Source organism: Mytilus californianus, unplaced genomic scaffold, assembly GCF_021869535.1.
Source record: "Mytilus californianus isolate M0D057914Y unplaced genomic scaffold, xbMytCali1.0.p SCAF_7, whole genome shotgun sequence".
NCBI classification, from domain to species: domain Eukaryota; kingdom Metazoa; phylum Mollusca; class Bivalvia; order Mytilida; family Mytilidae; genus Mytilus; species Mytilus californianus.
In genome coordinates this window covers 92258524-92286333 of record NW_026262723.1, presented here as the reverse complement: position 1 = coordinate 92286333, position 27810 = coordinate 92258524, and the positions used below count along the sequence as shown (strand labels likewise).

Sequence of the window (27810 nt, the reverse complement as noted above, 5' to 3'; positions counted from 1 at the left end):
TTACTTAAAACTTGTACGCTTCAAAAACTATATTTTGGATTTTTAAATTAAAAAAGATAATTACACCACACAGTAAACATGCTTCTGATTTATAACCTTACAAAATTAAAGACTATGTCTTTAAAATGGTTAAACATAGTGCATGGATTTGCGGACTTTCTTAGAAATTATGAATTGATTTCAAGGAACCGGGTAAATATGTTGTGCCATGCTTCGACGCTGCTCTATGTAAAGTAATTTATGCAATCACTAGCAATTCAGATGAAAATAAACAAATAAAATATAATTGTAAAATATGGAAACAACAGATAATTCCTAATCATTATCTAACGACATTCCTAATCATTGTCTAACGACAAACAGTTCCTAATATATTTAGTATTGTACATAAAATGAATGTCCAGAATGAAACAATGTTCGCATTCGCGGCATTAGTGCCTTAAGTCGCTTCAAGAAAACTTGAAGTTACGGTTAGACTGCCATTGTTTGGTGCTGGTTTTATTCCTAACAAATGACAGATCGTGGGATAGATATCGATACTTCTGAATGTGTCTGCTATATAATTTCTTTGATATTTGGACCTCTAGCCACAAATATTGGTTTCATACTATTTAGATGGGTGTAATAACCATGCGCGCCTCTCCCACGATACAATGCTGCTATTGTTTTGTTCTGAAATTGGAAACAACATGTAACTTTCAGTATTATATTATCTGGGATTGCAGTACCGGAAAATGGCAGGACTATATATAGACATCGTGTCTACTTTACGTTTCAAACTTAACTCAAATATTGTATGAAAGCTTGATTTTATAATTGAAAGTCTTTTATGACAATACAATAAATTTTAACTTTCCTCCATTTAACAACAGCCGTTAAATGTATGTAAATGTTCCTAGTGGTAAATTGATCATAACGGGATTTCACGATGAATACAAAAAAAATCACTGCCACTTCGTTGTAAGAGAATAAGCCATATCTAAAATCTAATTGAGAAAATTATCAGGCGTGGTCTTTAAATCAATTTTGTGTAAACATAGACTTTAACACCACTATGGTGGTTAGTTGTCGCATTGCCAATCATTAAATAAAGAATTTATTATTATTATTATTATTATTATTATTATACCATATCTCCTTATTTTTATACTTAAAGTTGATGGTTAGATTGTAGATCAGCATCAATGAATAAAAAGAGAAGTTGTCTATACGTTAGTTGTCGCATTGCCACTCATAGCATATCTCCTTATTTTTATATTTAAACATGATGGTCAGATTGTAGATCAGCATAATGAATAAAAAGAGAAGTGGTGTATACGGCAATGAGACAGCAAATCAACGACCCAAAACAATCCAAAAGACGTATAGAAGTCAACAACAGACAAGTGCCTATACAATATTCTAACTCCGAATCGCCCCCAGTCCATGAATTATCAAACAGATTCACGAGAAACTAATAGGATCTGCTATCAACACAAAAACTCCTCAAATAAATAAAAAAACACACAAGTGTAGATATGACACATAAGACTACTAACGAGGTTTCTAACTTGAACAAATATGTTAACCTGTGGCGGAGTTGTAAACTAGATTGTTGCCATCTCAATCTTCCCTCTTTTTACTATCGATAAGTTGACTAATAAAACGTTCAAAAAAGAACAAACAAGGAAAAACAAACGACACAATAAGACCAGATAACTGATAACAAAAACAAAATATACAATTCCGAATCAAAGAAAGAAATGCAATACCCAAATATAGGTGGCTATATCTCATGCACAGCACAGTAAGACACAATCGTGTGCACTGTCCAGATTTGAACTTATTGCAATTTCTTCCCATGGTAAAATAGAACCAGTCTTTATCGTCCTGAGTCAATTGACAGATATGGGATCGATCTCTAACGTGTATTGATAGAACATTTGTCAACCAACTATAGACAGTTGATACTAGATTGAGCTCATTGTGAGACCGAGTGGCATGTAGTAGCAGTACAGATAGTTATTTTTTTAGGAAATACTTTGAGTTGTCCTTTTGTAAATGCCATGTGTACCCTCATACAATAGTTTCACTTACCTTTGTGATAGACCACTACCTTCTTCGGCAAGCATAAATACTGGCATGATGCGTCTGTTGTTTTTAAAGTGCCAGTAATCCGGTATTTCTTCCTTCATGAAAACTGAAATATGTGAAACATTCCGGAGACTTCGGACAACATTATCTATCTGTCCTAAAGTAGGTTGGACCTGCATTATTGGACCGTTGTCCACAGTAAACTGTATTTTGCTCATATCCACATGATCCGCAATGTCCACTACTTTGTTAGTAGTATCTATAGTTGTCATTCCATGATCGCTGGTCACTAACAAATTCACTTTGTTCCAGAGATTGTGTGAGTCAAATTTATCCAAAAGATATCATAAAATCTCATCCATATCTTTAACCTTGTCCTTTGTCTGAGGTGAATCAGCACCAAAGGCATGTCCAGTGGCATCTGGTTCATTGAAATACAGAATTACCCGATTTATTTGTTTATCCGTCAACTATGTTATAACAGTATCAATGCGATTTTTGAAAGGCACTGATTTTTTATACGGCTTCCAAATGTTTGGCCTGTACCCCCTGATTTCGGTCTCACTTCCGGACCAGAAATACGTTGCACTTGTCAGGTTTTGACAACGAGCAGTTACCCATAATGGTTCTCCACCATTCCACCATCTGGTTTCGTGATTTTTCAAGCTGAAATTTCTGTTGATAACTTGATCATACATTTTATTTCAAATGATCCCATGACTTTCTTCATATAGACCTACAATTCAATAATATCATTGTATCAATCTCAGACATTTGCTCAACGTCTGTCTGTTCAAACATTTAACAAAGACTTAAATACAGGAAAATGAATATCGGTACAACTACAGATAACATATAGAATTTCAGCAACCGACAAAGAGCCACACTACCGATTCAGGCAATGAAATGGTTCGCGCTAAGCTAAACTGGGAAAATTCAAAAGAGACTTTTTATTTAGTTTTCATTTTTCATTTGGTTTGATATGCACGAGTTTGCAGTCACCATTCAGCTTTTGATAAAAGTAATACTTTCATTACCAATTTTGTTGTAATTTTATCATAATTTGTATGTATTTCTTCTTGCATGCATTTAATAAAAGTTCGCATTTGAAATTAATCCTCTGTAACATTGCTTTTAAAGCATTAAAAAAATTCCCTTAAATCTTTCCGCAATATTACAATTTTCATTAACTAAAATTCTATACCAAATGTACTGTTGTTATTACACAACAGTATATTCATAACCTTTAATCAATTATAGAATATAGATAAAATATAAAAGATTAAAAACACAAATAGTTAAAAGCTGCGCATGAAATATAACTTTTTTTTCAAATTCTGCCGGTTGAACCATTCTTCCTCGATAAATCTCTGATAACATCTAGTAAAAGTTTTGACAGATTTATGATAATAGTATTTCATATCCCTGCTGCAAAAGTTTTTCAGTTGTGTAAATATTGCGTTAATCGAAACCTGAAACGTCATTTAAAAACCGCGTATATCTAAAGACCTCGACCATCACTATCAACATCGGATCAAGTAAAAGTAAATTGAGGCGGATATAAAATAATTGCATTTGTATATTAAGACATATCTGGACTGTTTTATAAATCAGTAATTTCCCCCTGCACGCATTGCTGAAATATCTTTCAGGTGGTGTTACTTTATGTTGAATACCCATAATCTGTGATTCACAAATCTTCGATAGAAAGCCGAAGCAGTTAGTCCATATCGGATTACCAATAAATTGAGAGTATACTTTAATCTAATGGCTCTTTTTATAAAAATAGATAGTTGTGGCATGATTGCAATTGTGACAATATCCACCAGAAACAAAAGGACTGAGATGTGAGCAACACTAGGTCACCATAAGTAAAACTAAAACGTACAGCCTAGCTTTAAAAGGCTCCGGCGTGACACAATGAGAACCAATTCAAACGAGCAAACCATCGGCACCGTTTATGCTTAAACAATAAACGAAGATCAAATACATGTATAGCAGACGGAAACCATGCAACGACAATCACTTAAACATGTAATTACAGACTTTTGACTTGAGACATGTCCAATTAGTTTATTTTGTAAGTTTATTGCTTTAAAGAAGTTGTAATGAATACAATATATAAAGTAACGTCCAAACTTATCGAAAAATCAAATTATTAGAAAGAAAATGCTTAGTTTAAAGAATTTTTGTGATAGTTTAGTATACAGAGGAGAAACATCAATAGAAACACAGTGACTCTCAACAGAAACTTAGCTTATTCAAGACTTACGACGATTTTTTTTTAACACTCCAGAAATGTCAATACCGTTATTATTAATATATAAGCCTTGTCATAGTATTAAATAACAATTACCAGAACGGCTGTAAAAGCACTAGCCAAAGGAACAGAAATATATGCAGATGAATATTTGTTAATGGCAGATAATTGTTTAAAAGCTTTAGAGCGTATGTGTATTACGGTATAGACACTTATCTATTGCTAAGGCCTGAATAACACGTTGATATGCATACATTTTATGGTTTTATTATGTAGTTGGCTTGTTGTCTGCATGGAGTGTATGCTACATGTCTTAGTTATAAGATTAGACAAAGCCAATAACATAAAATAAAAAAATATAAAATGAAACAAGAAGAATTTGAACTCCCCACAACCCCATTCGATCTTTCATCTTTTTTTTTTGGCAGCTAGAATAGTCTTCTAAGGGATAATCAACCTAATTAGAAAAACAAACTATTCTTTTAAATAACATCCAGGAACACGATTTTTTTTTACAATTAGAGTTGTTTTATATCTCTCAGTTTTAAAACAAATATTTCCATACAAACACACATTTTAGCTCATTTCCCTTCTGAAACAGTTTTTTTTTTAATTTAGGAGGAAACAATTAAATTTATAAAAAACATGCCCACAAAGGATGAACGACTTGGCGAAATCAAAGTTTGTTCTGAATTAAACTTGCCTGCGAATATAGTATAATGACTTATAAAGGTGTTATTGATGTAACTGGCTTTAGCTCCATGTCGAGCAAGGCGATCAAAGTCCGGAGTGGAAACTTTCGTCAAATAGTCCCATCTGAAGCCATCCATAGATACTAATAACACTTGAATACAGTTAATATTACTGACGAACATGAACGTGAGGACTACAAGCACACGTTCGTCCATCTTTGTTTCGAGTAGACACGTTACATTGTACATTCATTACGCACAATAAAAAATCATAACATACTATAATTCAGATTAAACTGTTCCATGCATACAGGAAGGATAACTTCTATTGTATTTTCGCCTCTTTTATATAATTATGCAAAGTAAAAATGTAATGTGCCTTACATGTCCAAGTGTTTCTAGTGCCCGGAAACGACTTTTAACTAATTAAACATTTTCATTTACATATATAAGAAGGCAATTTTAATTTTAAGAAAATCGTTAACTGGCCTACAAAAATGAAGCAAAAAATACGCTTGAAATAAAATACATTAACAGAGGTATTGTTTTTTTTCAACTCATCTCTATGAAAAATAAGAAGATATGGAATGATTGCCAATGAGACAATTTTCCACACGAGACCTAATGACGTAGAAGTTAGCAACTGTAGGTAACCGTGCTGCCTAGAATGTTTAATGACTATACTGTGCTAAACTTTTTACCCTTCTATTTCGATAACATAAAGGAAATTATTTTTTTGTACACGAATAAAAAAATAATTGGAATTTTGATTTTTAATCATACATCAGTTACATCAGTCGTCAGTAAGAAAATAATGCTCCTTCAACATGAGTTTGTGTTACGATCAAGTTTGTTATGATCCCTAAGGTGATGTAATTACAGGTACCTCAACATCGTTGAAGACGAAGGGATTGTAAATATTCCTTTTTTCTGTTTGATTGTACCTATAGAAAACTTATAGGATATACAACAGGATATCACGTCCTTATATTTACGTTGATGTTGTTGATAGACCCAGTAAATTTATGATACTTATTGGTATGTTGAATAAAATTATTAAACTCCTCTCTACAAAGTAACCACAGGCACTTGTCTATTAAGGTATATATGTGTAGATAAATTATTTTCAGAGACAAGTGCTTGTGAAAGTAGCGGTGGTCCGTTAGTCATTTTGGTTTCTGGATGCTAACTCAAATACTTCAAAATTTTATCGGATTGTAACTTTATTCGGATACATGGTGACATATAAGGAGAGGAAGATCTCTATGGATGTTGATGTGACCATATCAAAGGTAAAGGTCGTACTTACTAAAAGTAGACCGAAATGTGTGCAAAAAAAAGTGCTTCCGGATGCTTAATCAAATTCTACATAAATAATTGCAAACTTAATTGGATATATTTTCACGTATAATGAAAGGAACATCAATTTTGAAGTCAATACCTCAAAGGTTAAGGTCAATATTAAAGGTTAAGGTGATAGTTACTGAAAATAAACTGAACTTTTTGCACAAAACTTTTTTCCGGATGCTCAATCAAAAACTAGACATGAGATTGCAAACCTGTTTGGATACATGATCACATAAAATTAAAGGAATATCCATATAGATGTTTATATGTCTAAGGTCAAGGTCAAAGGTACTAAAAAATGACCGAAATATGTGCAGAAAACTGGTTTTATGAAGCATTATATAGGATTGTAATCTTACTTGGATATGTGGTCACATATGATTAGGTGATGAAGCAGAAGATCCCTATTGACTTTCAAGTCACTTAGTCTATGGTCAAGGTCACACAAAAAAATGGGTGTGAGACAATATAGCTGTTTAAAATAAGAAAAATATATGGGGGCGAGTTGTTATTGGATTCGATCTAGCTTTCAGAAAATGCAATTACCCATTGATCGTGTCTTTGTTTTTCATTATTTATTTTTGTTTTCGTGCCGATGTAATGAGTCAAGCCTTTTCCAACTGATTTGTACAGTTTGATATTAGGTTATACTGTTATATTCCCTCGGTTTTTTTAATTACCTTTATTTGTCTTTTCGTAATCGATTTACGAGATTTGGACATTTCGGTCATTTAAATCTTAAACGTCACTTCAGACAAAGGCATAGCGAACAAAGTGGGAAATACACACACTGGAAGAACGGACCAAAGGAACATCACCGTCCAAAACAAAAAGATTAACAAGTTTGTAATTTATGGTAAAACGGTAAAATTGCTTCATAAGACTAAAAAAAATCAAAACGTCACCAATATCGTGCGTAATGTCCAATTGTCGTAAGCAACGTCACTTCGAACCCTCTACATAAAAAGCTAGCACTTCCTGAAAGTTATAAAATCAGATTTATAAATTTTTAAATGACACTAAAACTTAGGGATTAACATCCTATGGCTAGGTTGACTTTCAGCAATTTTGATTTCTATAATTTTTAATCTTCCAATGCATTCAACTCCGAAATGTTCCGTCTCTAGCAAAGTCAAGAAGATTATTCTAGAAACAATTTTGTATGCTATGAATTCGGTAGCACATATATAATAGATGTAGTGCATTTTATATCAGATTTATATTTTTGGTATATTCTTTAAATAAAGTCATGTGAATATACCCCATTTCGAATTTCTGTTTAAGAACCTGACCATATTTTCTAACTAACTCTAAAATTTTTGATAAAGTTCGTTATTTCATTAAACAGTCAAAAAGATTTTAACGTTCTAAGTCAGCAGCTTTCTTTTTTCTTTCTGTCCTATTTGCTTTTTTTGTTGCCATGCCAATGTGTGTCTCCTTCCATTATTTTCTATAACTGTCGCTATATTATGTATGTGTTTGCTGTCATCATATATGTGTATTGTATATGTAAGGAGAGGACTTAATATAAGTTGCTATAACTTGTGTCCAATCCTATTGCTTGATTAATGCAATAAAATACTATTAAATTAAATCAAATATTTTCTATTTTAAGTAAGGTGTAAACAATAGGACTCTCAATCAGTCAGTGTTTTTTTTTAAACAAACAAAAGTATGGTTTTCCAAAACCCATCATATGTTGACTATTTCCCATTTGATTTGTAGGAGGGCCGTACGGCCGTCAACAAGGAGCAAAACACATACCGTCTTAAAGGCCCCGGTATGACATAATGAGGAACAAGTTAAAAGAGAAAACCAACGAACAGATGTTAACTCCTACAATGAACAAATAAAATGCTTCGCTGAGCGCAGCCTGATACGACCGCAGAGGTCGAAAACCTGAACAGTTGGGGCAAATTTGGACACAATATTCAAGCTTGATACCGTCTGAATTTGGATGGTAATCAAATTTTTGACATAATATAGGTTTCTGACACAAAACGAATGTGACCAAAGATCTTAAAAATCTATTGCGCAATACTGTGCAATTGAAGATTTCTTCTTGAAACTTTTCAAAAAATTTGAAATTTGAAAAATTTTGAAGAAAAAAAATATGAACCCCTTAAAAAAATTGGAAAAAAAATCTCCCCAAACTTTTTGACCCCCCCCCCCCCCCTTGGAGCAATTACCCACAAACTCAATCCCAGCCTTCCCTTTGTAGTATGGAACCTTGTAGTACAATTTTAGAGAGATCCATATACACTTAAACACAAGTTATTGTTTGGAAACTAGAAAAATGCTTGTTTTTGGCCCTTTGTTTGCCCCTAATTCTTGCATGTTTGGAGCAATTACTCCCAAACTCATCCCAGCCTTCCCTTTATGATATGGAACATTGTGGTACAATGTCAGAGAGATCCATACACTTACACACAAGTTATTGTCCGGAAACTACAAAAATGCTTGTTTTGGCCCCTTTTTGCCCCCTAATTCCTACACTGTTGGTACCATAACCCCCAAAATCAATCCCAACCTTCCTTTTGTGGTATTGAACCTTCTTGTACAATTTCATAGAGATCCATTTGCTAAAACTAAAGTTATTGTCCGGAAACCAAATGTGTCTTCGGACGACGACGACGCAGACGACGACGACATCATACCATTATACGAACCCAAAAAAATTTTTGCGGTCGTATAAAAACAAATAAGGCAGACAGAAACCAACGATAACCACTGTATTAAGGGTTTCTATCTTGCATGGGATAGACAAGTCTTAATTTTGTGTGTGTGTAATTAAGGTTTTGTTTGTTTATACGTACAGCTATCTTTCGTATTCGCAGTACCGAACGCAACGGATTGGAGGACGTTGTGTAAATTTTGGAAGGACCACACTATTAGAGTATGTCAAGCAGGGGAATACTTTGTGTCTTTATTTAATAGTCAGTGCATGCGGCTAAACAGCACAAGAAATCAAAACACATCAACTGATCCTTCAACGCCTTAGTCTAACCAGACTGAGTGTATTGTATGAGGCAAACTTGATAACAATGTATCTAAATGAAGTCCTCATTTATTTTCAGATATATATTTAATGTAACGAACGATATTAAGTTTACGAATAACATGTAAGCTTCAAAACTACAATGTGCTGGTTTATGATGAAAAAGATTTTTTAAATCACAGTCTAAATGCTTTTGATCTTAAAGCTTATAAAATTAAAGACTACATTTTATTAGTTTACATATTACATGGATTTTAAAACTGTTTTGTTGTTTGCTGACTTCCTTAGAATGTACTAATTATTTTCAAGGAACATGTAAATATGATGTACCTTAATTGTTTTGGCGTTACCCTCCGTAAAGTATGTTATCCTAGATTTGCAATTCAGATGAAAATAAATATATATAATTGTAAAAATACGGAAAGTTATTTCCTTATCATTGTCTAAAGATACTCAATGTATTTCACAATAATACTAATAGTGTGGATAGAATGAACGCCCAGAATGAAACAATATTTGCAGAAGCGACATTAGTGCCAGTCGCTACAAGAAAACTTGAAGTTGCTGTTAGACTGCCGTTGTTTGGAGCAGGTTGTATTCCCAATAAATGACAGATCATGGGATATATATCGATACTCCTGAATGTGTCTGTTATATGATTTTCTTTGATATTTGGACCTCTAGCCAAAAATATAGGTTTCATTTTATCAAGACGGTTGTCATAACCATGAGCGCCTCTCCCACGATACAAAGCTGCTTTAGCTTTGTTCTGAAATTAGAAAAAGGTAACTTTCATTATTGTATTATCTTGGATTGCAGTGCTGTAAAATGACAGGGCTATGTATGGACATCGTGTCTACTTTACGTTTCAAACTTTACTAAATTGTATGAAATCTTGATTTTATAATTGCAAGTCTTTTATGGCAAGAAAATATTTCTTTCTTTCTTTCTTTTAACCACAACCGTGAAACGTGTGTAAATGTTCCCAAATGTTGTAAGTTGGTCATAACGGGATTTCACGGTGAACGCAAAAAAAAAATAAACTGCTATTTCGTTGTAAGAGAATTAGCCATATCAGAGAATAAGACTGCCGTTGTTTGGCGCAGGTTGTATTCTCAATTAATGATAGATCATGGGATAGATATTGATACTCCTGAATGTGTCTGTTCATGGAAGTATTATATTGTCAATTTAATACCATGGTCTGTTATATAATTTTCTTTGATATTTGGCACTCTAGCCAGAAAACTGGTTTCATTTCACTCATACGATTGTTGATGAGCGACTTCCTACGATAAGGAATATGTCAAGCTAATTATTGTATTACGCTTGGATTGTATCATCTGAAAATGACAGAGCTATATGTAGACACTGTTTGTCTGTCTACTATACGATTCAAACTTTACTGAAATATTGTATGAAATGTTGATTTTATACTTTCAAGTCTTTTATGGGATGACAATAGTTCTTTCTTTTTTTTAATCACAGCCTTTACTTGTGTGCAAATTGTCCCAGGGGTAAGTTTCTCATAGTGTGATTTCACGACGAATGCAAAATAATGCACCGGCTACTTCGTTGTAACAAGGAGGTTGTAAGAGGATAATCAATTTATAAACTCTAATCTAGGAAGTTTTTAGGACAGTCGTCTTTAAATAGATTTCGTGCCAAAATAGCTTTTTAAGTTAATAAGATTGCAAACAAGTTCCTATATACTTGTAATATGTCAAGCTCTAAATCGCCACGAGTCTAAAAAATATCGAACAAATTCACGAGAGACTAAACGGTACATATTGTCAACATAAAAACTCCCCAAATAGAGAGAGAGAAAAAACATTGACAAGGTTTTCGTTTTTTGCCACGGCCTTGTCAGTTTGTTTTCGACTTGAGTATGAATATCCCTTTGGTATCTTTCGCCTTTCCTTTACATATGACAAAAGGCTAATAACGAGGTTTCGAACTTAGAACAGATACATTTACATGAAGCGGATTTGAAAACTAAATTCTTTCGATCTCAACTCTTCCCCTTTTATTCTCAGCTAGTGGAATTATAAAACGTACAAACAGAACAAACATTAAAATTCAGAACAGGAAAAGCACTTAACTCTCTTATAACGGTAAAACTGATATCAAAAACAAACAATAATAAACAATGCTTGTAGTTACTATATAAGCAAGCTATAATTATTTATACTTTTGTTATGAAATAATTCCAACCCATACCCAAATATCGGTGGCTTTCTTATGCAGTGTGCAGGTTTGTACTTGTTTCCATTTCTTCCAACTTTAAAATTCGACGAGTTTCCTTCGTACACTGTCGATTGATAGATATTTGATTGATATCCAACCTTTTTTACAGAACATTTGTCAACTAACTATAGACAAAGATGATTTTCAATTGAATAGATATCAGTGTGATAACGAATGGCCCAGTATGCAGTATATATGCATTTTATTTTCGGAAATAAACTTTGAATTGCATTTTTTAAATGTCATGTATATCTTCATAAAATAGTTTCACTTACTTTTGTGATAGACCAACCGTCTTCGGCAAGCAGAAATACTGGCATGATGCGTCTATTGTTTTTGTAGTGCCAGTGATCGGGTATTTCTTCCTTCTTGAAAACTGATATATGTGAAACATTCTGAAGACTCTGGACAACATTATCTATCTGTCCCAAAGCAGGTTGCACCTGCATTATTGGGCCGTTGTCAACAGTAAACTGTATATTGCTCATATCCACATGATCCGTAATGTCCACTACTTTTTTAGCAGTATCTATAGTTGTCATTCCATGGTCGCTGGTCACTATCAAGTTCACATAGTTCCAGAGATTATGTGAGTCAAATTTATCCAAAAGATATCCTAAAATCTTATCCATTTCTATAACCTTGTCCCTAATCTGAGGTGAATCGGGACCAAAAGCATGTCCGGTTGCGTCTGGTTCATGGAAATACAAATTTACAAGATTTATTTGTTTATCTGCCAACCATGTTATAACAGTATCGATACGAGTTTTAAAAGGCACCGATTCGTTATAATGAAACCATATGTTTGGCCTGTACCCCCTGATTTTGGCCTCACTTCCTGGCCAGAAATACGTGGCACTTTTAAGGTTTTGACGACGAGCCGTTACCCATAATGGTTCTCCACCATTCCACCATCTCGTTTCGTAAGTTTGCATGCTAAACGTGCTGTTAAATACTGGATCATACATGTGATTCCCAATGATACCATGGCTTTCTTCATATAGACCTACAATTCAATCATAGCATCTTTTAACCTTTTTTTATGCAAAGTATGTTTGTTCAACGAGACTAAGTATTTAACACAGACTAAAAGACAGGAACATTAATGTCGGTACGACTACATCTCCAACAACCGACAAAAAGTCTTACTACAATATTTGCGAAAATAAGGGATTCGGTAAATTAAACCTAAAAAGTTCAAAAGATACTTGTTATGCAGTAAACGTTTCTTACTAGTATTTGGTTTGATATGCACATATTTGCAATAATAATTCAGATTTTGATCAAAATCATATGTTTATCCTTATTTTTTGTCTGAATTTTATCACAAATTTACGAATATGTTCGGGAAGTATAATTTGACTTGCAGGGATTTAATAAAAAGTCGCATTTGAAACCAAACCTTTTTATTACTGTTTATCAAGTATTGAAAAAAGTCCTTTTGAATTTTATAAAATTACTAATATTTTCATCTATCAAATTTATATACACTCTGAAATATTGTGATTTTCTGCACTGTTCTCGACGTTCCACGGTATTTAATCTACGCGGAGGCATGCGGAGGTGTACCAGACGATATTAAAGTGTAAGTAAATTGTAATTGAAAATTTATTGAGAGCCGATATCCACGTAGTTGTGCTCTGAAAATCCTAATACAGAATTAAGAAACAAAAAAAACCACAAGTTTGTAACAATTGCACGTTAACAACGCATAGACCATAACAATTTGCATTGTTTATTCTAACCTTTTCCTTTAAGGTATAACATTATAAATAAAAGGAGATGTCGGGTAACGTATATGTCATCGCAACAGGATGTCAAAAGACATCTTTATGTCAACAGAAATTTTTCAACAGTAGACAAGTGTCTACGTGATATGTCAAGCGCTATAACGCCTTAAGTTTAGAAAAGTCGGAAGTAAATTAGAAGGCAATACTTGAAATAGAACTAAAGGCAACCATCCACACAATTCCTGACTTAGTACGTACACACACATAACCATGTGGTGGGATTAAATTTTGTTTTAGGTTTCAACTGTCGCCCTTCTCGTATAAACACGGCTGTATTCATACAACAACGTCATAAAAGGCGTCATAAAAAGTAAAGGAAGACATGTTCGTAGAGGAATGCTCAGTGTAAAATTGTACAGAATTACAAGAAAGAAAAATAAACGGAGAAACATTTAGTTTTTATTAAACATAGGCGAATTTGTGTTTACCCAACGTACAAACATACCAGATTGAAAAAAAAACAGTTTCAATACACGCATCAAACAAAGAAGAAAAGATTAAAAAAAAAAAAAGACAAGTACAAAATAATAATAAAGCTGAGTATGTAAAACTCCCGTTTTTAAAATCATGCCATTTGAATCATACATATCAAAACATCTGATCATTATTAATTTTGGATGCAGTAGGAGAAAGTTGAGTTTGATCTATCAGATGGTGATAGCTCTTTCTTTCTTTATTATATTTGACCATAAACTGTAATTCATAGCAGTAAACGAACACATCTTTGATATAACATTATAGGAGAGAAACAGTTAGTCCATATCGGAATACCAATAAAAATACAGTTCATTCTTTAGTTTTCTATGTTGTGTTGTATATACTATTTGTATTTTGATGGTTTTTCATTTTTTGCCATGGTGTTGACAGATTGTTTTTGATTTGTGAGTTTGAATATCCCTTATGTATAGCTTTCGCCTCTCTTTTACTTTTTCTCTCCATCGCCAACAAAAAACTCATGGAACAATAACTCCAATGACTTTAATTTTGTTAATTGTATTGCTAAAAAGGAATTTACTTTAGAACTTGACAATATCATGGTATAAACACTTGCTTATGTTGAGACCCATGAAGCCTGTTCCTGTATATATAAAAATAAGAAGTGGTATGATTGCCAATGAGACAACTATCCACCAGAGGCCAAATAACATAGAAGTTAGCAACTATATGTCACAATACCGTATAGTAAGCTATAATAGGTCCCGAAATGACAAATGTAAAACAATTCAACGAGAAAATATACAGAAACAAACGACAACTATGCGTTTTTTTCTGATTTCATTATATTCATAGTTGGCTTATAGTCTCAATGGATTACATACTCAATACTTAATTCATAGTCATTAACTTAGTTAAAGTCAATAACATAAAATAAAAAGCAACAACTAACAAGAAGATGACAACCTCAATGATCTAGACCATAAACCCCGCGACCTTCATATTTTTGGCAGAGGGCGTAGTTTTTTCTTTTCTCAGATCATTTTTTTTAATAACAATTTGTTTCGAAATTAGTAAAATTATTTTTAACTAATTCTCAATAAAAAAAAACAATTTTTGTTCATTTCCCTTCTGAAACTTATGACTTGTTTTAAATTTACATGCAAACAATTTAATTAAAAAAAAATCCACAAATATTGAATGGTCGAACCTTGGTTAAAGTACTAAATAACAATTAACAGAACGGCTGTAAAAGCACTAGCCAAAGGAAAGAAATATATGTAGATGAACTTTTTAAAATACGACTTACCAGTGACTATAGTATAATGGCAGGGGAATGTCTTCGTTATAAAGGTGTTATTTATATAACTGGCTTTAGTTCCATTTCGAGCTAGGCGATCAAAGTTCGGAGTGGAAAATTTCGTCAAATAGTCCCATCTGAAGCCATCCATAGATACTAACAACACCTGACTGCTGTAAACACTAACAAACATGAATGTGAAGACTACAAGCACACGTTCGTCCATCTTTGTTTCAAGGAGATAACATTAAATTGTTTAATCATTACATATATATAATATACAGATAAACTAAATTTAGATTGAACGGTTTGATACATACAGGAAGGGTAAGATGTATAAATCATAGTAACCTATAATTAGTCAAAGTAAAATGTGATGCGCCTTATCAGTCTTAATATTTCTAATGCCTGGTAACGACTTTGAGCCGATTAAACATATTTTCATAAATAAGGAATTAATTTTGATTCAGAACATTGATAACATAAATCCGACAAAAATGAAACAAATTACGTTAACAGAGGTATTGGTTTTATCATGTTATCTAGTATATTTAATCACTTTCAAACATTATACCTTCCTAGTTTGATAACATCGAGCATACTATTTGTATAAAAAAACCCACAGCAGATCTTTATTTTAAGTACACATCAGTTACATAAGAAGTCAATACAGTAAATTTAAGTTTAAAGTATAGATTCCTATATGGTTCTTATTACAGGAGAATGAAACAATTATGAAGTCAGAGATTCCGTTACCTAAAGTTTCTTCCAACCTTTACTTTAATTTAACACTGTAGCAAGATCGTTGATTACAGTTTTTATCGTTACTATACACTTGATTATATAATAATTAACTAAATGTGTATTGCTGTATAGTTATGCACACTTTATATGGTTAAACATACTCGCGATGCTTATATTTTGGCATGCATATTAAGGCAATACTTTCCTCAGACTGTTTACAACGTCTCTGTAAAAATGATTTATTTTATAGTTGTATAGTTGGCTTTTAACTAGCAACTGCGCGTACCCTTAGATCGGTACGTTGTGTCTTTTTATTCCATATTCTATCATTTGTGTTTGTGCTTCGTGCCTATCAGACGGGTTAAGCCCCTTCCAATTAATTTTTACAGTTTGTTCGTAAGTGATACTGTAACATCACTGCCACATGTACGGGAAGGTTGAGCGCTCAAAATAAAATGTTTAACCCGGCCACATTCTTTATGTGCCTGTACTAAGCCAAATGTCAATAATTCAGTGGTTGTCGTTGGTTGCTGTACGACATGTTTGTTTTATGTATAAGATAAGATAAGATAAGATAAGAATTTTATTAATCTAATCAAGAACCCATAAAGGGCATCATTTACAACAATATTAAGCACAATATGATTGGAAAAAAGAAAAACTATATCCTAATATAATACTATCATATATTGGACAGGATCAGAGCCTAACACATCATGTGTCTTACATAACATTAACAATAATTGCATAATAATTTTATATATTTTGTATCCACCTGGATCTTATTTCTAAACACTTAATTATATAATTGCCTAGGCACATAAGAGTTGGTAAATGCTCATTTGTGAACAGCCAGAAATATTTTTTATCCTTGGGTAATTCTTTAAAATTATTACAAAAACTGTTTACTTTATCCCATAATAATTTTCTCTGTTCGTTATATAAAGGACAACTTACTGTGAAATGGGTCTCATCTTCAATAGAATTTGATCCATGTGATAGGCAGTGATGACATAGACGCTGACTTCTCTCTATGTATTTTTTACTATACCTATCTTTCTCAATTTTAAGATCATGTGCACTTATTCTCAATTTACATATAGCTCTTCTTATATTAAAATCTTTAATTGATAAATAAGCCTCCTTTACGAAGTCAGTCTTGAGGTTGAAATAATTTTCTAATTTACTATTACCTTGTGATAAGGTATCAGATCTTTTGACCCCCCAAAATGTTTTAAAACTGTTACAAAGTTTACATTTTACAAATTTAATTAATCTATTGAGCTTTGTATTCAAATTTTGTATATCAAGTGATTGAAGGACATATCTCATAGATGAATACCAACAATTAATGTTTCCTGCATCTAAAATTTTATTACAAACATAAGCATCATAAAGTAACCCATCGTCCAATTTGTTAAGCCTGTGTACATATTTTACCATAGATATAATGACAGAAAAATAAAGAGGAAATCTTGCAACCTCTGATAACACTGCCAAATTTGAGGCTTTTTTATTTACACCAAGAATATATTTTAGATACCTGAAATGTGATTTTTCCAAATAATCATTTATGTAAATTAATTCAAATAGATAATCACTTTTTTTCTTGCAAGCAGCAGAGTTAATCTTAAAGGTACCCCAGATTTCACTACAATATAATAAAATTGGTTTTATTGTGTGATCATATAAATGGATTGCAGTATCAATACTTGGATTACAAGCTGACATGGATTTTTGTAGTTTAAATTTTGCCTTTAAGGACTTTTTGAATAGCTCTTCTTTCCCCTGCTGAAAAAGACCACTGGAAGTAAAAACTATCCCTAAATATTTATATATGTTAACACATTCTATAGCCTCATTATCTAAACAAAGTGATTCCTTCAAAAATTTTCCAGGCTTGTTAAAAATTAAAACTTTTGTTTTGGACAAGTTAACATCTAGACACCAATCAATACAATAAGTTTGCAGGTTATCAAGTCGGGTTTGCAGACCCTGTTTAGTGTTTGATAATATAATAATGTCATCGGCGTACATAAGACAATCAATTCTACGCCCATTGATATAAACAGCATCTGGACTCGACTCAAATCTTGGAGGCAGATCGTTAATGAAAAGCTTAAATAAATTTGGGCTTAGAACATCCCCTTGCCTAACCCCAACTAGCGAGCTGAAAGATGGCGTTAGTACATTACCCACTTTCACCGACATTTCATTTTTTCTGTACATGTCTTTTAAAATAGTATAAAATTTTCCAGATATGTTATTTTCCAATAATTTGTATCTAATACCACAGTGTATGACCCTATCAAAAGCCTTTTTAAAGTCCACAAAGCAAGCATAAATTTTCCCCCCTTTTCTGTTAGTATATTTATCTAATATGGTTTTTAAAACAAACATATGGTCAGATGTTCTGCTCTTTTTTGAGAAACCAACCTGACATGGATGAATTATATTATTTTTATCAAGATGAATGTCAAGTCTTTTATTAAGAATACTGTTAAATAATTTTCCAATGCATGAATTAATTGCTATGCCTCTGTAATTTTCAGGTTTACTAGGACTCCCTGCTTTAAAAATTGGACATATATAAGACAATGACCATTTGCGAGGGTATGTTCCAGAGCAGAATATCAAGTTAAAAAGTTTCTGCAAAACAGGTGCAAATATACTACCCCCTGATTTTAATATCTCGTTTGGGATACCATCTAGTCCTGCAGCTTTATTATTCTTTAGTTTATTTATAGCATCCAAAATTTCTTTTAGGGTTATTTTGTAATCCAGTTCACAAAAAGTTGGATTATTTTCTAAATTTTTTACTTTCTTGTTAATTTCCTCTAATCTGTCTTTAAATTTGTCAGAGTTGAGATTTAAAGATTGAAAATATGAAAACCAGACGTTAGTTTGAATAGAATGTTCTGGACCATCCAAATTGTCTTCTTTTAATTCTTTGATGAGATTCCAATAACTCTTTGGATTATTATCCCTTAGATTATCCAGACTGTCAAGAATGTTTTGTTTAAATTTCCTTTGTTTATATTTACGTAGCTTATTATACTCCCTATAACATTTATAGTAAGACCCTTTTATAATTGGGTCCCAGGGGAATATGTTTTAGCATATGTTTTAGCATAAATCAGGCCGTTGTGTTTCTTAAATAATTTGTTCAATTTTTTGTCTTGTCCGGGCCGTTTATAGCTTATTCTACGGTATGGTGCAGGCCGTGTGTTGACCAACAGTTGCTTACATTCCTGTCAGTTGGTATCAGATGGACAGTTGTCTCATTGGCAAGCATACCACATCTCCTTATTTGTATACAGAAAATAAAAATACAATTCCGCTTAAGCCGGTGCTAGGGGCCGTATTAAACATGCAGTGAGGTGAGAGGTTTTTTTGCTCCGTGTTGAGGTCTCACTGTGACTTTGAGATGAAGAACAGCAATGAAAGCGCTGTTCCTTTGCTTTTTGTATGTTTTTTTTTTTGTTGTGCATTTACTGCTTTTGTGTCATGGATGGATACCCCATATCCTTTGTTTTTCTATTAAATACAATGTTAGAGTCTTATACTTTATTATATTGAATTTGTACAAAAAAATCAATGACAACGAAGCTCACACAAGCTCGAAGGGAAGCGGTTTTTTTTACTTAACTAGCACACTTTTAATACTAAAGCATGATATACTATAAAGTACATAAACAAATAAATATAACTATCTTCACTTAGTCAGGGAATTTGTTACTGCAAACTACTTACAACCTTTATTAAATTCTTTTATAGATACAAAAATTGCTGAAGAAGTTTGGCTGTAACTGCACAAAACTTATAACCACATCTCCTTATTTTTATACAGAAAAAAAATAATCCAAACAACCTACATATATAAAACAAATAAAATGTTTATAGTCTTATACTTTATTATAACAATTTGTACAAAAAAAAAATCAATGACAACGAAGCTCACACAAGCTCGAACTAGCTTTCGGTAACTTGAGAGTACTCTCAGATCGGTACTTTAGTAACCCTTTATTTCAGTGGTTGTCGACTGTTGCCATATATCATGCCGTTTATTTTTTTTCGTTTGAATTATAACAGTTTTTAAATTTTGTTATGTAGGGGCCTTTTATAGCTTGCTATGGGTCATGGGTTTTGCTCATTGTTGAAGGCTGTACGGTAACTTATATATTCTAACATTTATGTCATATGGTCACTCAATCTATTGGATGTTATCTACGGTATAGTTTTTTCATTGTTGAAGGCCGTAAGGTTGCCTATAATTGCTTACATCCGCTTCATTTGAACTTTTGGGTAGTTGTCTCCTTGGCAATAATACCACATCTCCTTATTTTTATATTATATAGCCAAATCATCACATCTTATTTTTATACTAAAAGTGAGGCAAAAGATAGCAAAGGGACATTCAAACTCATAAGTCGAAAATAAACTGAAATAGATAATTTGTTCTCGTCCGGAGCATGCAAGAAATATTTGCCACTGAACGTTTAGTAAACAAAAAGATATCAATACTAATTTGTAATGACATTTGTTCTTCTCTAAAAAATGGGTCAAAACCATATTTTTACAATGTTCACATCATAATGAACATGTATGCTTAATTTCGAATTGATGTGACCATGACTTACTACTGCACAAGATCGTCACTTCCTTTACTGTTTACCAATTTGCAGTAAGGAATGGTGATAAATGAAGCACAGCCATAGACATTCGATGATTAAGTATTTGATGGGATATACCATTGTTTACTATTTTTGTTTGGTTTTGGGTGTGTGTTATCTATTATCTTTAAGTTTTCCCAGTGTAATAGAAATCAACATGTCTACCTCTTTACAGAAAAAAATAAATGGGGAATGTGTCCATGGGACACAGATGATGCCCCCGCTTGCATATCATATAAAGTTATAAAGGGACATAACTGAATAACGGTAAAAGTGACGCTACCCAAATATGTACTTGATCTGAGTTTTGTGGTAATAAGTATTGTGTATAAGTTTCATAACATTTGGTTGAGGCAAACTTAAGTTAGAGAACGGAAATGAAAAATTCAGCAAATTTTCCATTTGTAAAGGGCATAACTCTAGAACGTTAAAGTGACGCCACCAAAATTCAAACTTGATCTGTGTTTTGTGGTAATTAGCATTGTGTAAAAGTTTCATAACATTTGGTTGAGGCAGCTAAAGTTAGAGAACGGAAACGGAAAATTCAGCAATTTTTCCATTTGTAAAGGGGAATAACTCTAGAACGGTTAAAGTGACGCTACCAAAATTCACACTTGATCTGTGTTTTGTGGTAATTAGCATTGTGTATAAGTTTCATAACATTTGGTTGAGGCAAATTAAAGTTAGAGAACGGAAACGAAAAATTCAGCAATTTTTCCATTTGTAAAGGGGCATAACTCTTGAATGGTTAAAGTGACGCCACCAAAATTCAAATTTGATCTGTGTCAAAGTTTGTGGTAATAAGCATTTTGTATAAGTTTCATAACATTTGGTTGAGGCAAACTTAAGTTAGAGAACGGAAACCAACTTTGGGACGTACGGACGGACAAGGGTAAACTTTAAGGCCCCCTCTGCTACGGCGGGGGCATAAAAGTGTGTACCATATATTTTTGAAGGCCCAATTTCAACACGATTCTTTCCATGGGTCCAAAATTGAAACGTTAGAATCGTAAAAGTCATTCACTTTTAATGTTTTATGGACTCCTTCGTGAAATGGTTGACTAGTGGTTATGGAATATCTGTCACAGATAACTACCGGTATGTTCCACAAAACTTTTTCATCGATTGTGACACCACCAAATACAACTTATCACCTCAATGATCAACAGGAAGTATGCCCCTAGTGGAGCAGGAACCGTTTACCCTTCAAGAACACTTTACTTGTATTGGTAATCATGTTGTTGTTTACAGTTAATGCCTATCTATGATAGTTCACGAGATAAAATGCAAAAACCAAGAAAATTAGCCAATAAACTGTTGACACAGAGATTTGCTTCGTATGTATGTAATTTTGATAGTAAAATGCAAGTGATGAAATCAGTAAAATTGAAATACTTCTACATGTAAACAATGCAAAACATTCTAAATTTATGAAAAAAATAATCTCCCTGAAATGAGATGTCAATCAAGATACAACTTCATACCAAATATCATTGACATCATAGGTGGTTCCCTTGAAACTAACCTAATCACAAATATGTAAATTTCAAAGTAAATACTGAGGGGACAGGGTCATATAATCTCCATGGAAATGAGATGCACTAATGCTAATACAACTGAATACCAAATGTCTTTGACTTACCTTTATTGCTTTATCTTAAACTAACCTTATCAAACTTTTACATGTAAGCTATACTGACCGTGTGAGATTCTCATGGGTAGTCAAGGTCGTTAAACACCCCCTAGTAGTATGTAAACTATGCAAAAAATTTAGTCAGTAGACCACGACTGAGGGGTAATCTTCATTTAAGGGCAATAACTGTCATATTGGTTTTTATGTAGATCTTGCATTGTTCATCATTTTTCATTCTTATAGTTTCTGTCTAGCTATTAAAGTTTTAAAGGTAATAGACGTGAAAATTAGTCAAAAATTGTGATTAAACATGTTAAAGGGCGATAACTCCTAGAAGAAGTTGCCTGAAGGTTTTGGTAACATAATTGTTTTTTTTTCTAAACAGGAAAAATGATGAATTTAAGTTTTTGCCTATCTATTAGAACTTTTTTTAATAATAGGCAAAAACATAAAAAATAGTCAAAAATAGCAATTTAAGGGAAATAACTCAACTCCGTTATGGAGTCATCTGATGTTTCCAGTCTAATAGGCATTATTTTAGATTTTGTATTTCTTATCATATTTGCTGATTACAGTTTCTACAGTTTGAATCTATTCAAATTTTTGAGATAAAAGGCAATAAAATGCTCCGCTGGGCGCAGCTTGATACGACCGCAGAGGTCGAACCTTGAACAGTTGGGGCAAGTATGGACACTACATTTAAGCTTAAACAGCTCTGAATTTGGATTGTGATTGAATATTTGACACAGCATAGGTTTGTGACACAAAATGAATGTGGTCAAAGAACTGAAAAATTTGAAATTGGACATTTACCTTTTATGGTCCAATATCCAAAATCTAAGTACATGGTTAGAATCGGCAAATCAAAGAACCTCTATAATTCAATATTGAATGACAAAAAAAGTTTAATTTAGGACCCTTTGGACCTCAATGGGGACCAATTTGATAACGGAGCCTAAAATCCAAAATCTAAAGACATGGTTAGATTCAGCATTTCAAAGAACCCCATAATTTCAATTTTTGTTGAAATCAAACAAAGTTTAATTTTGGACCCTGATTTGGATCAACTTGAAAACTTGGCCCAAAAATCCAAAATTTAAATACAGGTTTAGATTCAGCATTTAAAACAACCACATATATATTCACTTTATGTTGATATCAAACACAGTTTAATTTTGGACCCAGATTTGGATCAACTTGAAAACTGGGCCCAAAATCAAAAATCTAAATACATGTTTATTTATAGACAATATAAGCTTAGTTTTTAAAGGAGTTTGCTTCATAAAAAAAAACAAGAGGCTGTCAGAGTGACAGCAAACCGGATTTCCTGCAGAGGTCGAACCCTGAACAGTTGAGCAAGTATGGACACTACACTTAAGCTTAAAACAGCTCTGAATTTGGATTGTGATTGAATATTTGACACAGCATAGGTTTGTGACACAAAACGAATGTGGTAAAAAAACTGAAAAATTTGAAATTGAACATTTACGTATTATAGTCCAATATCCAAAATCTAAGTACATTGTTAGAATCAGCATATCAAAGAACCCCAAGATTTCAATTTTTGATGAAATCAAACAAAAGTTTAATTTAGGACCCTTTGGACCTCAATGTTGACCAATTTGATAAAGGAGCCCAAAATCCAAAATGTCTAAATACATGGTTATATTCAGCATTTCAAAGAACCCCATAAATTTAATTATTGTTGAAATCAAACAAAGTTTAATTTTGGACCCTGATTTGGAGCAACTTGAAAACTGGGCCGAAAAATTCAATATTTAAATACTGGTTTAGATTCAGCATTTAAAAGAACCCTATATATATATAATTTATGTTGAAATGAAACACAGTTTAATTTTATCCATATACTTATTAATTTTCTGTTTAAAGGGAAATAACTCAAACTGAATAAATGATATACAAATAGTTCTCTAAAATTAGATATGATGTTATATCTATTTTCAAATTATAATCAATAAAATAAGATATGATTTAACAACTAAAACATTGTTAGAATCAGCATATCGAAGAACCCAAATTCAATTTTTGATGAAATTAAACAAAATTTTAATTTAGGACCCTTTGGACCTCAATGTGGTATTATCTAATTAATAATGAAAATAAATACAGGTTTAGATTCAGCATCTCAAAGAACCCTATATATATTCAATTTATGTTGAAATCAAACAAAAAAAAGTTTAATTTTGGACCCTGATTTGGATCAACTTGAAAACTGGGCCAAAAAATACGAAATTTAAATACAGGTTTAGATTCAGCATTTAAAACAACCCCATATATATTCAATTTATGTTGAAATCAAACACAGTTTAATTTTGGACCCAGATTTGGATCAACTTGAAAACTGGGCCCAAAATCAAAAATCTAAATACATGTTTATTTACAGACAATATAAGCTTAGTTTTTAAAGGAGTTTGCTTCAAAAAAATAAAAACAAGAGGCTGTCAGAGTGACAGCAAACCGGATTTCCTGCAGAGGTCGAACCCTGAACAGTTGAGCAAGTATGGACACTACTTTTAAGCTTAAAACAGCTGTGAATTTGGATTGTGATTGAATATTTGACACAGCATAGGTTTGTGACACAAAACGAATGTGGTCAAAGAACTGAAAAATTTGAAATTGGACATTTACGTATTATGGTCCAATATCCAAAATCTAAGTTCATTGTTAGAATCAGCATATTAAAGAACCCCAAGATTTCAATTTTTGATGAAATCAAACAAAAGTTTAATTTAGGACCCTTTGGACCTCAATGTTGACCAATTTGATAAAGGAGCCCAAAATCCAAAATGTCTAAATACATGGTTAGATTCAGCATTTCAAAGAACCCCATAAATTTAATTTTTGTTGAAATCAAACAAAGTTTAATTTTGGACCCTGATTTGGAGCAACTTGAAAACTGGGCCGAAAAATTCAATATTTAAATACAGGTTTAGATTCAGCATTTCAAAGAACCCTATATATATTCAATGTATGTTGAAATCAAACACATTTTAATTTTGGACCCTGATTTGGACCAACTTGAAAACTGGGCCCAAAATCAGAAATCTAAATGTATGTTTATTAATAGACAATATGAGCTTTGTTTTTAAAGGGGTTCACTTCATCAAAAAAATAAAATATATATATATATATATATAGCATTCAGAAAATTAGTTTATACAGAATAACAAACAAACCTATATAATTAACCATTTCTGTTCAAAGGGAAATAACTCAATCACATAATAAGTACCACTTTTGGCTACTGGTAAGGGCTATAACTCAACAACGAGAAAAGCTAAAATCGTGAAAATTGAGGAATGTCCATGGGACACAGATGATGCCCCCGCTTGCATATAATGTTATAAAGGGACATAACTCAAGAACAGTAAAAGTGACGCTACCCAAATTTGTACTTGATCTGAGTTTTGTGGCAATAAGCATTGTGTATAAGTTTCATAACATTTAGTTGAGGCAAACTTAAGTTAGAGAACGAAAACGGAAAATTCAGCGTTTTTCAATTTGTAAAAGGGCACAACTCTAGAACGGTAATATTGATGCCACCAAAATTCACACTTGATCTGTGTTTTGTGGTAATCAGCATTATGCATAAGTTTCATTAAGTTTGCTTGAGGCAAACTAAAGTTAGAGAACGGAAACGAAAAATTCAGCATTTTTTCCATTTGTAACGGGGCATTACTCTTGAATGGTAAAAGTGAAGCCACCAATATTCAAATTTGATCTGTGTTTTGTGGTAATAAGCATTTTGTATAAGTTTCATAACATTTGGTTGAGGCAAACTAAAGTTAGAGAACGGAAACCAACTTTGGATGTACGGACGGACAAGGGTAAAACTTAATGCCCCCTCCAAATTAAAATATTTTTGAAGGCCCAATTTCATCACGATTCTTTCCATGGGTCCAAAATTGAAACTTAGAATCGTAAAAGTCGTTCACTTTTAATGTTTTATGGACTCCTTAGTGATTTGGTTGATGGTTATGGAATATCTGTCACAGATAACTACCGGTATGTTCCACAAACCTTTTTCATCGATTGTGACACCACCAAATACAACTTATCACCTCATTTTTACTTGCAATGAACAACAGGAAGTATGCCCCTAGTGGAGCAGGAACCGTTTACCCTTCCAGAACACTTTACTTGTATTGGTAATCATGTTGTTGTTTACAGTTAATGCCTATCTATGATAGTTCACGAGATAAAATGCAACAAGAGAGCACACGCTGAAATGTCTCGCCTTCTTTACTAATCATTGATATTATGTTGATAGTCCTAAATATAAAGCTTTACATACTATCACATACAGTTAACATGATCCAAGAAAATGAGGTCAAGGTCATATAAACCAAACAAGAAATACATGTACACCTTACAATCATTCAATACACTAAATATAGTTGACCTTTTGTTTAGGGAGCTACCATTTGATTTTTATGGGGGGGCTAGGATGAAAAATTTTGTCCTGCATTTTTTTTTAGTTGTAATCTCTGTTCTGCCTTTTTATTTTTCACTGTATTCGGTCCTGCCTTTTTTTTTAAAAGTTTATCCTGACTTTTTTTTTTTGCAAGTGTCTCATCCTGCCTCTTTTTTTTTACTCAAAACTCCTGTCCTGCCTATTTATTTCAAATTTCATCCTAACCCCCCCATAAAAATCAAATGGTAGCTCCCTTATAGTTTCCAAGATACAGACTTAACCAAGAAAACTAAACATTGACCAATGAACCATGAAAATGAGGTCAAGGTCAGATAAACCATGCCAGGCAGACATGTACAGCTTGCAATCCTTCCATACAACAAATATAGTTGACCTATTGCTTATAGTATTAGAAAAACAGACCAAAACACAAAAACTTAACACTGAGCAATGAACCGTGAAAATGAGGTCAAGGTCAAATAAAACCTGCAAGACGGACATGTACATCATAAAATATTTCCATACACCAAATATAGATGACCTATTGCATATAGTATTAGAAAAAAAGACCAAAACTCAAAAACTTAACTTTGACCACTGAACCATGAAAATCAGGTCAAGGTCTGAAGACACCTGCCAGCTAGACATGTACACCTTACAATCATTCCATACACCAAATATAGTAGACCTATTGCATACAGTATAAGAAAAACAGACCAAAACACAAAATCTTAACTATAACCACTGAACCATGAAAATGAGGTCAAGGTCAGATGACACCTGCCAGTTGGACATGTACACCTTACAGTCCTTCCATACACCGAATATGCTAGACCTATTGCTTCTAGTATCTGAGATATGGACTTGACCACGAAAACTTAACCTTGTTCACTGATCCATGAAACGAGGTCGAGGTCAAGTGAAAACTGTCTGACGGGCATGAGGACCTTGCAAGGTACGCACATACCAAATATAGTTATCCTATTACTCATAATAAGAGAGAAATTAACATTACAAAAAATCTTAACTTTTTTTTCAAGTAGTCACTGAACCATGAAAATGAGGTCAAGGACAATGGACATGTGACAGATCGAAACTTCTTAACATAAGGCATCTATATACAAAGTATGAAGCATCCAGGTCTTCCACCTTCTAAAATATAAAGCTTTTAAGACTTTAGCTA

General features: G+C 32.8%; 1 protein-coding gene and 1 pseudogene across 1 annotated transcript; both read right to left on the bottom strand.

Annotated features, from left to right (window-relative positions):
• Positions 1 to 11: 11 nt before the first annotated feature.
• Positions 12 to 5241, bottom strand: LOC127709559 (ectonucleotide pyrophosphatase/phosphodiesterase family member 5-like; annotated as a pseudogene).
• Positions 5242 to 9419: 4178 nt separating this feature from the next.
• Positions 9420 to 15411, bottom strand: LOC127708694 (ectonucleotide pyrophosphatase/phosphodiesterase family member 5-like). Its single transcript, XM_052213809.1, has 3 exons — positions 15152 to 15411; positions 11893 to 12623; positions 9420 to 10139 (listed from the first exon to the last, which is right to left on the bottom strand). The coding sequence occupies exons 1-3, from the start codon at positions 15366 to 15368 to the stop codon at positions 9834 to 9836; spliced, it is 1254 nt and encodes a 417-aa protein (XP_052069769.1). The 5' UTR covers positions 15369 to 15411; the 3' UTR covers positions 9420 to 9833.
• Between the last annotated feature and the right edge of the window lie 12399 nt (positions 15412 to 27810).

Bases quoted from the DNA above. Each gene is read 5' to 3' on its own strand.
- LOC127708694 (XM_052213809.1), bottom strand. From the start codon at position 15,368: ATGGACGAACGTGTGCTTGTAGTCTTCACATTCATGTTTGTTAGTGTT. The intron at 12,624-15,151 runs GTAAGTCGTATT...ATTGAATTGTAG, and splicing joins CCATTATACTATAGTCACTG to GTCTATATGAAGAAAGCCAT. The intron at 10,140-11,892 runs GTAAGTGAAACT...TTCTAATTTCAG, and splicing joins ACGGTTGGTCTATCACAAAA to AACAAAGCTAAAGCAGCTTT.